This window comes from Littorina saxatilis, linkage group LG17 (genome assembly GCF_037325665.1).
Source record: "Littorina saxatilis isolate snail1 linkage group LG17, US_GU_Lsax_2.0, whole genome shotgun sequence".
Classification (NCBI taxonomy): Eukaryota; Metazoa; Mollusca; class Gastropoda; order Littorinimorpha; family Littorinidae; genus Littorina; species Littorina saxatilis.
The window spans coordinates 48,469,069-48,480,989 of NC_090261.1; the positions used below are offsets into that span (position 1 = coordinate 48,469,069).

The following is an 11,921-nucleotide window of genomic DNA, read 5'->3' on the forward strand; positions in this document are numbered from 1 at the left end:
ACTCATGGCTGGTCCAAATGGTATTCGCCTTTCAACACAGGCACCAATGTATATACAGTAATACTGTCGTTTCAAATACTTTGCAACTCGTGTAACCCATGTGTAAAACGTGTGGCCGTACCCGTTTAATTGCACATAACACATCCACAAGGAAACAAACAGCTACCAACAAAAATAAATGTTTTAATTGCGGCAATACAAAAGTCTGCAGGGTTAGCATCGAATTACTTCGACAGAATCTCGTTACACAGGTCTAAGAACGGCATCTCTCGCTACGAGTCACTGAGTCGCTCATCAGTCATGTTGCCTAAATACAAGTCTTTCTGCGTCTAAGCCTGATCTAGGTTGACATTTTTGTTTTATCATATCTGATTAAAATGCAGAAAGAATTGACATAATACCAAGGTACTATGTTTTATACCTCAAAACATTTACACTTAGGGGGTTGCTTCAGTGGTTGGTACAGTGATCAATATCAAATCAGTACCTGGCGAGCGTTGGTCAGTATTGCAATTGATCACCAATAATGCTTTGGAATAAAAATGAATAGAGTAAAATAAAACAAAACAAAGAAGAGTAAAAAACAATCAAATAAAATTAAAAGAATACCGCGCTGACAGGGTTCGAACCCATGACCTGTCGACTCAAAACGCAATACGCTAACCGTTGCGCTACAGAAACAATCTTACCTTTTGGGGAAAAAATAAACTAGTAATTCAAAAGAGGTCAGAGGCATAGGCACCCGATATTGAACTCGGTACATTACAGAAGAGGAACTTTTTTTCGTGTTTCTTTCTAGAGTTTTTTTTTCTTTTTCAGCAAGATATAACGTAACAAAGCAGACACATGTTTGGTTGTCTTTATAGAACCTTTTCTTGAACATATATGGGGGGTAAAGACACTGGTGATTTGTAAGTCTTCAAACCGGTGTCTTGTGCCTTTGCTTGTCCCCCAAGCTGTTTTGCAACTTGGAGGGTCTGACAGTGAATGATTTAGGTCAGTCCCTCGCATGGTTTGATATGCACGAGGAAAACGGGGAATGACTGGGGTTTTCAAAACTTTTTCGTCCGGTAGACACTCGTTTTCATATGACACACACACACACACCCACACACACACATACACACACACACACACACATACACACTGACACACAAACACACACACACACACGCGTGCGCGCACACACACACACACATAAACACACACACACACACACACACACACACACACACACACCAAGACCCTCGTCTCCATTCCCCGTCTATGTTAACACATGTAATCTAAAAGTGACTAAAAGTAAGCAAAATAAGACAACCTAGACTGACAACAAGAACATACAAGCCAGAGCATAGGTGTTTTTCTTGACAGAGCACGACTACAGTTAACCAGTCTCGCTGTCTGGTTTTCGAGGAGCTGATGGATGACACAGTTTGAACACTGGCTGAGATTTAAAAAAAAAAATCTGTGCACCACACCGGGCTGACACGTGTGGGGCGATCGAGGTCACTGGGCATGGACATGATTCACGGACTTCCCCCCCCCCCCCCCCCCACGGACTCCGCTTATTCAGTCAACGCTCGTTTTCATATGAATTGTATGGTGTTTGTGTGTGTGTGTGTGTGTGTGTGTGTTCGTGTTCGTTTGTGCGTGCTTGTGTACTCGCGCGCGCATGTGTGTGTCTGTGTGCGTGTGTGTCCGAGTGCGCGTATACATGTATGCTTCTTTGCCAAATGGGAAAAATGATAGCATGCACATACAAAAGTACTACTGCAACAAAAAGACAATAGAAATGCCCGCATGATAAGAACTCGAAAGGCCTCTGTGTATCTTCCATGGGGACACGTTTCACCTTGACCTTACAGGTATTGGAACAATTCTTTTATCCGGGTCACTTGTCCGAACAAAAACACTACCTTAGGTGGTCGTCTACATTTTTGCTTTTTTTCAATAATCTTATGGTTAGATTTCGCTAAAAAGTTATGTCAGATGATAAATGAACCATGGGGAAAAAAGTTATAGAAAAAAAAAATATGTAAAAAAAGATTTTATTTTTGGGTAGCGTGACTCACGCTTCCAATATTTTGTTTTTTGTTTGCTGAGAACATGTGCTTTGCCTAAAAATACTGACCAATCAAATTCATGTCACTATGCTTATAGCCACGCCCAAACAAGTGCAGCAACAGTTTGACACTGGAGCGCTGTCCACGCTTTTTTTTAAACGCACGAAATGCACGGGATTTGAGAGGAGTTTTGCGCTTGGCATTTTCCAAATAAGGATATCCTACTATGAGTACTACGCTGGAATACTACAATGAATTTTCAAACGGCTTCACTGGCGTCGTCTTTCCTGATCGAAAGGGGGTGTATTGTTGATAATTGTAGATAATAGACTGCATTTTAATGATCAAATGGCGATTTCGGTATAAAAATGTAGACAAGGACCTTTAAGTCTTGTTAAAATATCTAACAGTGTGCTTTTAGGCCGAAAGAGCACATAATAATCTTGTTCGACTGTTGGATTGCCGACCGCGTACTTACACAGAAGGCATGTTTTGCCTTGACCTTATTAGTACTGGAACAATTCCTTCGTGTGGGTTACTTGTCCAAATGCAAACTTTTACCTTATCGTCAACCTTTTCAATCTTTGGGCGAAAGAACTTAATATGACGTAATTGACTGTACTGGCATAGAAGACATATTTTGCCTTGACCTTATTAGTACTGGAACAATTTCTTTCTGGTCACCTATCCACAAAAAAACGTTATCTATCGTCAACTTTGACAGGGTTGATAACGGGCGAAAGCTAATATAGCAAACTGATTCGGTTCCAAGTTGTCTTCTTTAAAACTGTTCTTTCTGAGAAAAACACACATCTTTTTGCACACTTCCAACTGTGTATGGAACACTGGGATGATGTGACAATTAAGAAAAATATCCACAAAGAAGAACAATTCACTGGGAAGTTACTCCGCTCTAGCCGTACCGGACCCAAAGTGCTGACAGTATACAAACACAACAACAACCGCAAACAACAACTTGAATTTGGGACACTGTTCTTGAACTTTATCCAAACACCTAACCCTCAAAGGATCGACGACAGAGTGCTTTCAACAAAAACCGTCATGGCGTCTTGGACATCTTGCTTGTTCTCGCTGTTGCTCGTAGGTCTGATTGCCGAGACTGCAGGGGAGCTCTTGAAAAGCGGAGGATTCGAGACTCTAGCCGGCTGGGCGTGTCCACACCCTGCCCAGTGCACACTGACCAACGATAAACACTCTGGACAACACTCGGTTCTGGTCAAGGGACGGTCAGTGAAAGAGAGAGAGAGAGAGAGAGAGAGAGAGAGAGAGAGAGAGAGAGAGAGAGAGAGAGAGAGAGAGAGAGAGAGAGAACTTTTTGAACTTTATTTATTTATCGAGGGTAACAGAATAAGCAAAGTATACATGCTTTTTTTCGTCGGGCCCTCGCCCATTGAGGGTAACTCGATTAATAACAAGAAGAAATAGAAGTTAAGTTAATTACAATACAATTTATATAATTAACATGTCAAAAAATTAAAAAGACATTTCAAAATGCATTATGAATATCAAGCAATGATATATATATAATAAATATCAATTCTACACTTTGGCCTTAAATCAAAGTATTTCCCTTCACAGATATCCCCTTGGGGTTGTCAGATGAGGGTAGTCTCCCATGCCAACAGAAGCTACCATTCAGAGAGTGGTTTGCTTCTTAGTTGGATACCATGGGTTGACAACTCTCGCCATCAGTACCACCTGACCACTGATGAGACACAATAGTGTCGAAACACGTGTCTGGTCTAGGTACAAATACAATGGTTCTCCTCAGGACTAGATTACCTTGCGATACGACTTTTCCTTACTTCTTTCAACTTTAACTATATTATACTGATAACCTCGGCATGTCTTATACATATGCAAACACACATATATACAGGCCGACTCACTGACATACACACTCAGTGACTGAGAGACGGACACACATAATTTTACTCTGGCTACTGTCCTTATATATAGCTTCTCCAAGGCACTTGAGGACAGAAACAGTCAAACAGACAATCCAGTAATAATTAAATGATGTCTCAGCATGCTGGTACCATGCGGCTGCAGATTCATTTTGGTGATGTTTTCTTGACTACTAGTAAGATCTCTCTTGACCCTATGTAGACACGAGACCTACCAGGGACCGTCACAGTTGGTGACACTCCTCCCTGGACATCTGTACAAGATCAACGCCTGGATGAAGTTACTCAACGACCATGCTGACCAGAACTTGCTCATTAATGTCGGTTTCCAGCTTACAGGTATGTCACACGAGAACACGTAGTCTACGTTTTAAAATGTTCTGCACGCATGTTTCTTTTCTGTATGATAATGTAATTGGATTTTCTGTTTTCTTTGTGGTTTTGTTGTTGTTTGGTTCGGTTTGTCTCTGTCCGTCTGTCTCGGTCTATAACTCTGTTTGTCGGTGTATATCTCTCCATACAGACCCACAGGTGCACATGCACGACAAACTCACAAACAGACAGATAAAATACAGACAGACCCACAGGTGCACATAATTATACACCGATACACACACACACACACACACACACACACACACACACACACACACACACACACACACACACACAAACAAACAAACACACAAACACACACACACACACACACATGCAAACTATTCTCTTCCAATAATAGTATTTTCCCTTTTAGATGACTCACACATCTACGTAGCAGCAGCCGGCCATTTTGACGCCAAAGTGTCCGAAGGATGGGTTCATGTCCAGGGCGACTTTGTGGCTCCACACAAACGTAAGTCAAAAGATGATGATGATGATGATGATGATGATGATGGTGACGACGATGACGATGATGTCGACGACGACGACGACGATGATGATGATGATGACGATGACGTTTCCCTTTAGCTGTATTATAAGATGTTTGATGGGTTGTTGACAGACTAGCTTTTTTGTCTGTCCGAGGGGGAGCATATCGTCTTTTGTTTCATATTTATTGACCAAGGCCGAAGGCCGCGGTCAATAAATATGAAACAAAAGTCGATATGCCCCCCCGAGGACCGACAAAAAAGCTGGTCTGTCAACAACCCATCAAACATCGTTTTTGTCATCATTTTGGTAGGGCCTAAAAAAAAAATAGGTGTGGTTACGGTAACCCGACCTACCCTATTTTTTGGGGCCGACCCTATAACTTTTTATTACATTTGTCAAAAAAATACCCCAAAAAACCAAGTAAACGAGTGCAGAAAACGCAATGAAAGCGAAAGCGCCCGAGTCGCACACTTATTTCTCTGTCAAGTAGGTTTAATTTGTACACATTAGAAAAAAAAGTTTAAAAAAAAAAAGTGATTGCCTACCTTCCTACCCTATTTTTTTTGGCTATGTTACCGTAACCACACCTATTATATTTTTTGGCCTAGTGAGAAAACAAGTGCACAATCAACCCAGGACGCCATGCTTTGAAACACGGGTCCCGTGCTGATAACCACACGGGTCCCGGTTTGATAACCACTGGCAATCAAAGATGGCGTGTGAAAGCAACTGTCTGTGTTTTTGAGTTCATTAAATGAGTTGGGATGAATATGTCAGGTTTGAGGATGCACATTTCTGTAGGTTCATCTCGGTATTCCACCCCCTCGGCTTTCTGTTGTAAATACTAAGCTGAGCACGGTGATCGAATGTGGAAGCTACGTTTGGTCAAAGGTCACAGAAGATTTGCGTCGTGCAGCGAAGGAAATAATCGCGATCTTGTTTCCGACTCGGCACCTCTTTGTTTTTCATTAGACCTGTCATTCTGCTTGCTCGGCTTTGTTAGATGTTTGCATATCGTGTTGCTATTTTCTTTGCTTTTATTATTGTTTCTTACTTGTGCTTCGTTTATCGATACAACGTCTTGTGCACGGGTCAAAATGTGTGTGTCAGGTGTCGTTTTACTTGAACTTGACGTTCGTGTTTCTCCGAACGTCTGTGTATCGAAACACAGATACACGCACTCCGTGACTTTGTAAGAAGACATAACATATCGGTAGGTTTCATTTGTTTGTGACGAATTTATTGAAGTAGTTTTGTTTTTGTGTTTACTTTTGCCAGTTTGCCAGTTGGTTTTTGGAACTTTGCAAAGCAGTGTCTTGTCGTCTGTTTAGGTCTGGGGAAACGCCAATGAAAAGAGCCGAAGAATCCTCGAGCGTTTCTATTGGGTTTGCTTTTGATTATCCATGTAATAGGGCTTCCTGCAACTATGGTAACCGGGGATTTATTTCCCGGGGAACATGAGATTTATTTCCCAGGTGCTTGTGAATGAAAAATCGTGAAAATGACTTTCATACCGAAGACTTTCACAACTAATTCCTTCACAGCTCTGAAATCAACACGAATCTACTTTGAAAGCAAACCCTCTGCATCGGTCAGCTTTGAAGTCGATGACGCATCCGTGACGCAAGCGCAACACGTCACGCCTGTAACAACGTCATATCTTAACCAGCAGATTGACCAACACAGGAAGAGCAACATCCACTTCAAGTAAGCTCTGCACATATCTGTGTCCATTGCAGTACACATATGTATGTAGATCACAGTTTCAAAACGTACCAGAGCAGTGAGGATGATGATGATGATGATGATGATGATGATGATGATGATGATGATGATGATGATGATCCTCCTGCTGCTGCTGCTAGTGCTGCTGAATATGATGACGACGATGTCGATGACGACGACGACGACGACGACAAGGACGTCGGTGTCGGTGATGAGATAACGATGACGACGAAGATAGCCTTACATATTGTTCTTCATAATTAACGATCATGCATAACACCACAGGTGTTGACAAGATTCTTCATATGTCCACTAATAAAAGAAAATGTGTTCGATTTTCAGTGTCCAAACAGCCCACGGTGTACACCACAACAACGTCAGAATTCACGTGAGTGACAACTGTACGTCTCCATAAATGGTATAAACATAAGTGTAGTTGAATAGCATCCACTTACAGTCAAAGATTAAATTACCCTGTATATTTTGTTATGAAATGTTCTCGAATCAAGCTCTGGTTGTCAGCCTATGAAGCTTTGCATTGAATAATTGCTACAAAGTGGCTTACAATTATTGATTACAAGCTAACCAGACCACGAAATCTTGCAGTGTTTGCTCGTGAATGCCGCAGAAATACACAAAATTGTCGAAATAATGTTTCTTCGTTTGCTTCAGTTTGTGATGAGATTAATTGATAACAATGACTACATACCGACATTACCTTTGAGTTTTAGTGCTGGCAGGACTAATTATGCCTCAGTTTCATTTCGACCGAATTGTATCAATGGTTTTGGTCAAACAACAGGAAAGGTTAGTTTATGAAACGTTTAAAATGGAGAAAACCCCCACTTTCACAAGCACGGCGACCTGAAGGCCTTTGTAGAAGACAGACATACAAATAACAATGAGACAATCAAAGGAACCAGAACATACTCATTAAAACTGTTTTTGGTCAGGTGCTGCAAACGAAGAAGTCTTTTCCCTTCGGTTCTTCTTTCAACGCCGGAAAGTACAACGCTAACGCCTCTCATGGGAGATACCAAGACTTTATTCACAAACATTTCAACTGGGCCGTGCCCGAAAACGCCCTCCAGTGGTATACCATCGAACATCAGAGGGTAAGCACCACTTCGAATTGTTGCACGACACAAATGCATGAACAGTTTACTGCTAGAGCAAAACAAAAAACTAAAATTATTACAATATAAACAAATAAGGAAAAGAAGACTGTTACCACTGTTACAGGCTCTGTCAGGATATTATCTCCTCAGCTGCATGTCGTTTTCTGTCTGTTCATTATTCAAAATTGCATTGATACCATCGTTTCCTGTTTTCCAACCTGTTTATACTGTGTTTTCGTGCAGAATCACATGAATTACCAGACTGCCCTTGATGCTATCCATGGGGTACGACAGCACGGGTACGTCTCTCTCTCTCTCTCTCTCTCTCTCTCTCTCTCTCTCTCTCTCTCTCTCTCTCTCTCTCTCTCTCTCTCTCTCTCTGGTACTGATTTCAATTTGAAGTAACGCTTTTCCGTGAAGAGCAAAGTGTGAATGTAGACTTGTATTTCATAGAAAGGATATTAATCTAGTAAAGCGATATGCAAGAATTTACCGTTATTATGAAACATCTAACTCCTGTGACAGTGACAACTTGCTGAACGTGCAGGCTGAAGGTCCGCGGTCACAGCCTGGTATGGTCGGCAGAGAAGCACGTGCAGAACTGGCAGAAGAACATCTCGGCCCACGAGCTGCGACACGTCGTGCAGCTTCACATCCAGCAGACCATGCACAAGATGCGAGGACTGTGAGTTGCTCTTTTCTTTTCTTACTTTCTTTTTTCTTTTTCTTTTGTACGACTTTGTTATTCCATTGCTGTGAAATTAGTGTCGTTTCCTTTCAGTGGAAACCTAGCAGCCACAATAGTCACGTTAAACAATTGATTGCGTGTTTTCAGCCTAGCAGAATGACCGAGGTCTTTTACGTGCCATTGTGGAGACAAGGGGTGGGACATGTATATATTGAATTTTAGAAGGGGATGAAGGCTGGCACTACCAATGATACTAGGACGCTGGTATTAAATTCTGTTTTCACTGTGATGTCGTGTGTTGACTGCTAGTGGTAGCAGCCTATTGTTATATCACCTTTTTTGCTTCCATTGCATTGTGTCAACTATGATGTGCTCACAGAGATCAGTTCCCTGTGATGTGTCCACTGTGTTGTAATGTGTTGACAGACTGGAGCACTGGGATGTGAACAACGAGATACTGCACTTCCAATGGTACCAGGACCGTTTCCATGACCCTGACTACAACCTGGAGTTGTTCCGTCTCGCCCACCAGATTGACCCCCACGTCAAGCTCTTCCTCAACGACTTTGACGTCGTGGTCAGAGGCGATGCTACGCTGGTCAGTACACTTTTGATGATTTTGTCGACGGGCGCAGTGGCGTGGTGGTAAGACGTCGGCCTCCTAATCGGGAGGTCGTGAGTTCGAATCCCGGTCGCTGCCGCCTGGTGGGTTAAGAGTGGAGATTTTTCCGATCTCCCAGGTCAACTTATGTGCAGACCTGCTTAGTGACTTTACCCCCTTCGTGTGTACACGCAAGCACAAGACCAAGTGCGCACGGAAAAGATCCTGTAATCCATGTCAGAGTTCGGTGAGTTATGGAAACACGAAAATACCCAGCATGCCTACTCAACGAAAGCGGAGTGAAGCTGACTATGCTCTCAGAGTATAGTGTGGGGAACCCAAATGGGCAAACGAGCTCACACGTAACCAGACAAATTCTGGAACGCTGAAGAAGAAGAAGAAGATGATTTTGTCATCAACATTTAAACAGGAAGATATTTTACGAGGATGACTACAAAATAATTTGATGATGTACGTTTTACACATCTTGATGTTTATTTTATCAGCGAAATTAAATCAGTGAAACTTCCCGCCCATTTCTCTTTTCTTTGTATCCTATTTTCTCATGCCCTTTCAGACAGACCAACATACGCAGAGCGCGACAAATACATTTAAAGAAAGGGACAGACGAACGCAGAAAGAGAGAGAGAGAGAGAGAGAGAGAGAGAGAGAGAGAGAGAGAGAGAGAGAGAGAGAGAGAGAGAGAGAGAGAGAGAGAGAGAGAGAGAGAGAGAGATGCTCTCCCTTTCTCGCCCACTTTCTCCCTCAAACATCTAAATTTGAATCTATTTCGTCTGCAGTTTTTGTTTGAACAAACCCATTGACATAAGCATGCACTCCATTTTTTATCCCCAGCCCGATCTGGGTCCTGGTCCAGAAGCGCAGTGCAACGCATACTGAGATCTTATTTTCTATTTCTTCAGGAGTACCTAGCGCAAGCCAAGAAGTACAAGGCGGCCAACGTGGGACTGAGCGGTATGGGTGTTCAGTGTCACTTCCCTGAGGGACTCACGCCCGATGCAACAGCCATCAAGGTTAATACGTCTTTGACTTGCTTCACCTATGACTGAGTCCTTTCACAGGATTCAATGTGTAAAATAGATTCAAGTCTCTCTGTTAATAAGTGCCCTTGAAGACAGATACTTTGGAGAGAAGAAACAACAAAAGGGAGAGTAGGAAAACATGAGGTAGAGTGTGATAGCTTTTAAACAAAAAAAAAGAAAACCAAATGCAAAACAAAGCATTCAGGCAAACGACACGGAGAGAGAGAGACAAGGCAACAGAGCAGTGCAACAAGTGGACCCTATTTTGTATATGCAGAGTAGCTGGTTTTCTCTCTCCTCCAGTCCTGATATCACTAGAAGCAATCAAATTACCCAGTTCTTGACCAGTGTCATAAACACTGTGGTTCACTACAGCCACAATACGACATAAGCAAAGTTCATTGTAACCGAAAGTTCACTATAACCGAATTTACAATAAACGGATTCCATCAGATCTCAGGGTTAACCTTTTCGTTGTCAGCAACGCCTAGACCTGCTGTCCACGGCCGGGGTGCCCATCTGGGTGACGGAGCTGGACGTGGTGGCTGTGGACGAGAACAAGAGAGCGGACCTGTACGAGGCAGCGCTGAGAGCTCTGTACGGTCACCCCGCTGTGCAGGGGATCATCTTCTGGGGCTTCTGGGACCAGACACACTGGAGGGGACCCCACGCCGCCCTCGTCAAGGGTGAAAATTTGCAGGTAGTATGTTTAAGTGCAGATTGCCCGTTGCAGACTTTGCGCCAATTTACATATTTTTGGAACGAGCAAAGAAAGATTGCACACAAATTATTCTCCAAAGATGTACATAGACTGATGTCTGGTGATTGTAAGTGATTTTTAATTCAAATCCATAGCCGGTTCAATCTCTGTATTTATTAAACGTTTGCGAGCATATCTGCTGAGGTGTTTTTTGTGTGTGCTGATTACATGGTGTTCTTAAACATTTTCTAGGTGTGATTTGCTAGAGAAGATTTGTTTTAAAAGTAACCCGGTCAACTAAAGCAACAATACTTATAAGACACGGAAAAACAAGACTCACTGTCACTTTGCTTGTCGCTTATTCTCGTCATCAAATGAACTTTGCAGTCAATGGATAACACTGTTTCGGAGACGAGCAACTCTTAAGTGCTTGGTTCATTTTTTTGTCGTGTATTGTTGCAGTAGAGTTGATATACACCGTGACTTTTTCATAACTTGTACCCGGTTTGAAGAATTAAATTTAAGCCTTTGCCTATTTACCAAAGGCTGCAAAAAATATAGCTTTCTTTCGATCAACATTTTTTGTTTGGTTATGCAAAATGTATCCCTTCTTGTGGTGTTCTTCTTCAGCTTACAGCGGCAGGGCGCCGTGTCCTTGACCTGTTTGAGAACCAATGGATGACGGACGAGTCACATGACCTCTCGCAGTCCGGAAACCAGTTCAAGGTGCGCGGTTTCCACGGTGACTACGAGGTAAACGTCTACTACCAAGGGAAGCAACATATCAAGTTCAATTTCTCGCTGGGGAATCAGGATGAAACTATAGAACTCATTGTTAATCCGTAGACTGAATTATACATTCGACGATGAATTCATAATTTAACTTTGAAATCTGACACCGTGTGAAGTAAATGATACGCAGGTCAAACATGGTTAACTGAGAGTTATATTACTTTAGTACATTTTTTCCTACGCTCAGAAATAAATAATTAAAGTTGTATTAATCGCTTGGTTTTGTATTTCTCGCTGTATGTGTGTGTGTGTGTGTGTGTGTATGTGTGTGTGTGTCAGTGTGTGTGTGTGTGTGTGTGTGTGTGTGTGTGTATTTGTGTGTGCGCGCGCGTGCGTGTGTGTGTGTGTGTGTATTTTAAAGCAATAGTCAGATTGTTAATTTACTATTACTAC

General features: G+C 42.3%; 1 protein-coding gene across 1 annotated transcript; it reads left to right on the forward strand.

Moving 5' to 3' along the window:
* Positions 1-2,780: 2,780 nt before the first annotated feature.
* LOC138952807 (uncharacterized) lies at positions 2,781-11,690 on the forward strand. Its single transcript, XM_070324540.1, has 12 exons — positions 2,781-3,310; positions 4,194-4,330; positions 4,743-4,841; positions 6,406-6,568; positions 6,929-6,974; positions 7,540-7,701; positions 7,948-8,003; positions 8,252-8,389; positions 8,819-8,990; positions 9,917-10,027; positions 10,518-10,736; positions 11,367-11,690. The coding sequence occupies exons 1-12, from the start codon at positions 2,901-2,903 to the stop codon at positions 11,580-11,582; spliced, it is 1,929 nt and encodes a 642-aa protein (XP_070180641.1). The 5' UTR covers positions 2,781-2,900; the 3' UTR covers positions 11,583-11,690.
* Positions 11,691-11,921: the final 231 nt, after the last annotated feature.

Coding starts and splice junctions, on each gene's coding strand:
- LOC138952807 (XM_070324540.1), top strand. CDS start 2,901: ATGGAACACTGGGATGATGTGACAATTAAGAAAAATATCCACAAAGAA. Junction 4,331..4,742: donor TGTCGGTTTCCAGCTTACAG/GTATGTCACACG, acceptor TTTCCCTTTTAG/ATGACTCACACATCTACGTA. Junction 8,390..8,818: donor ATGCACAAGATGCGAGGACT/GTGAGTTGCTCT, acceptor ATGTGTTGACAG/ACTGGAGCACTGGGATGTGA.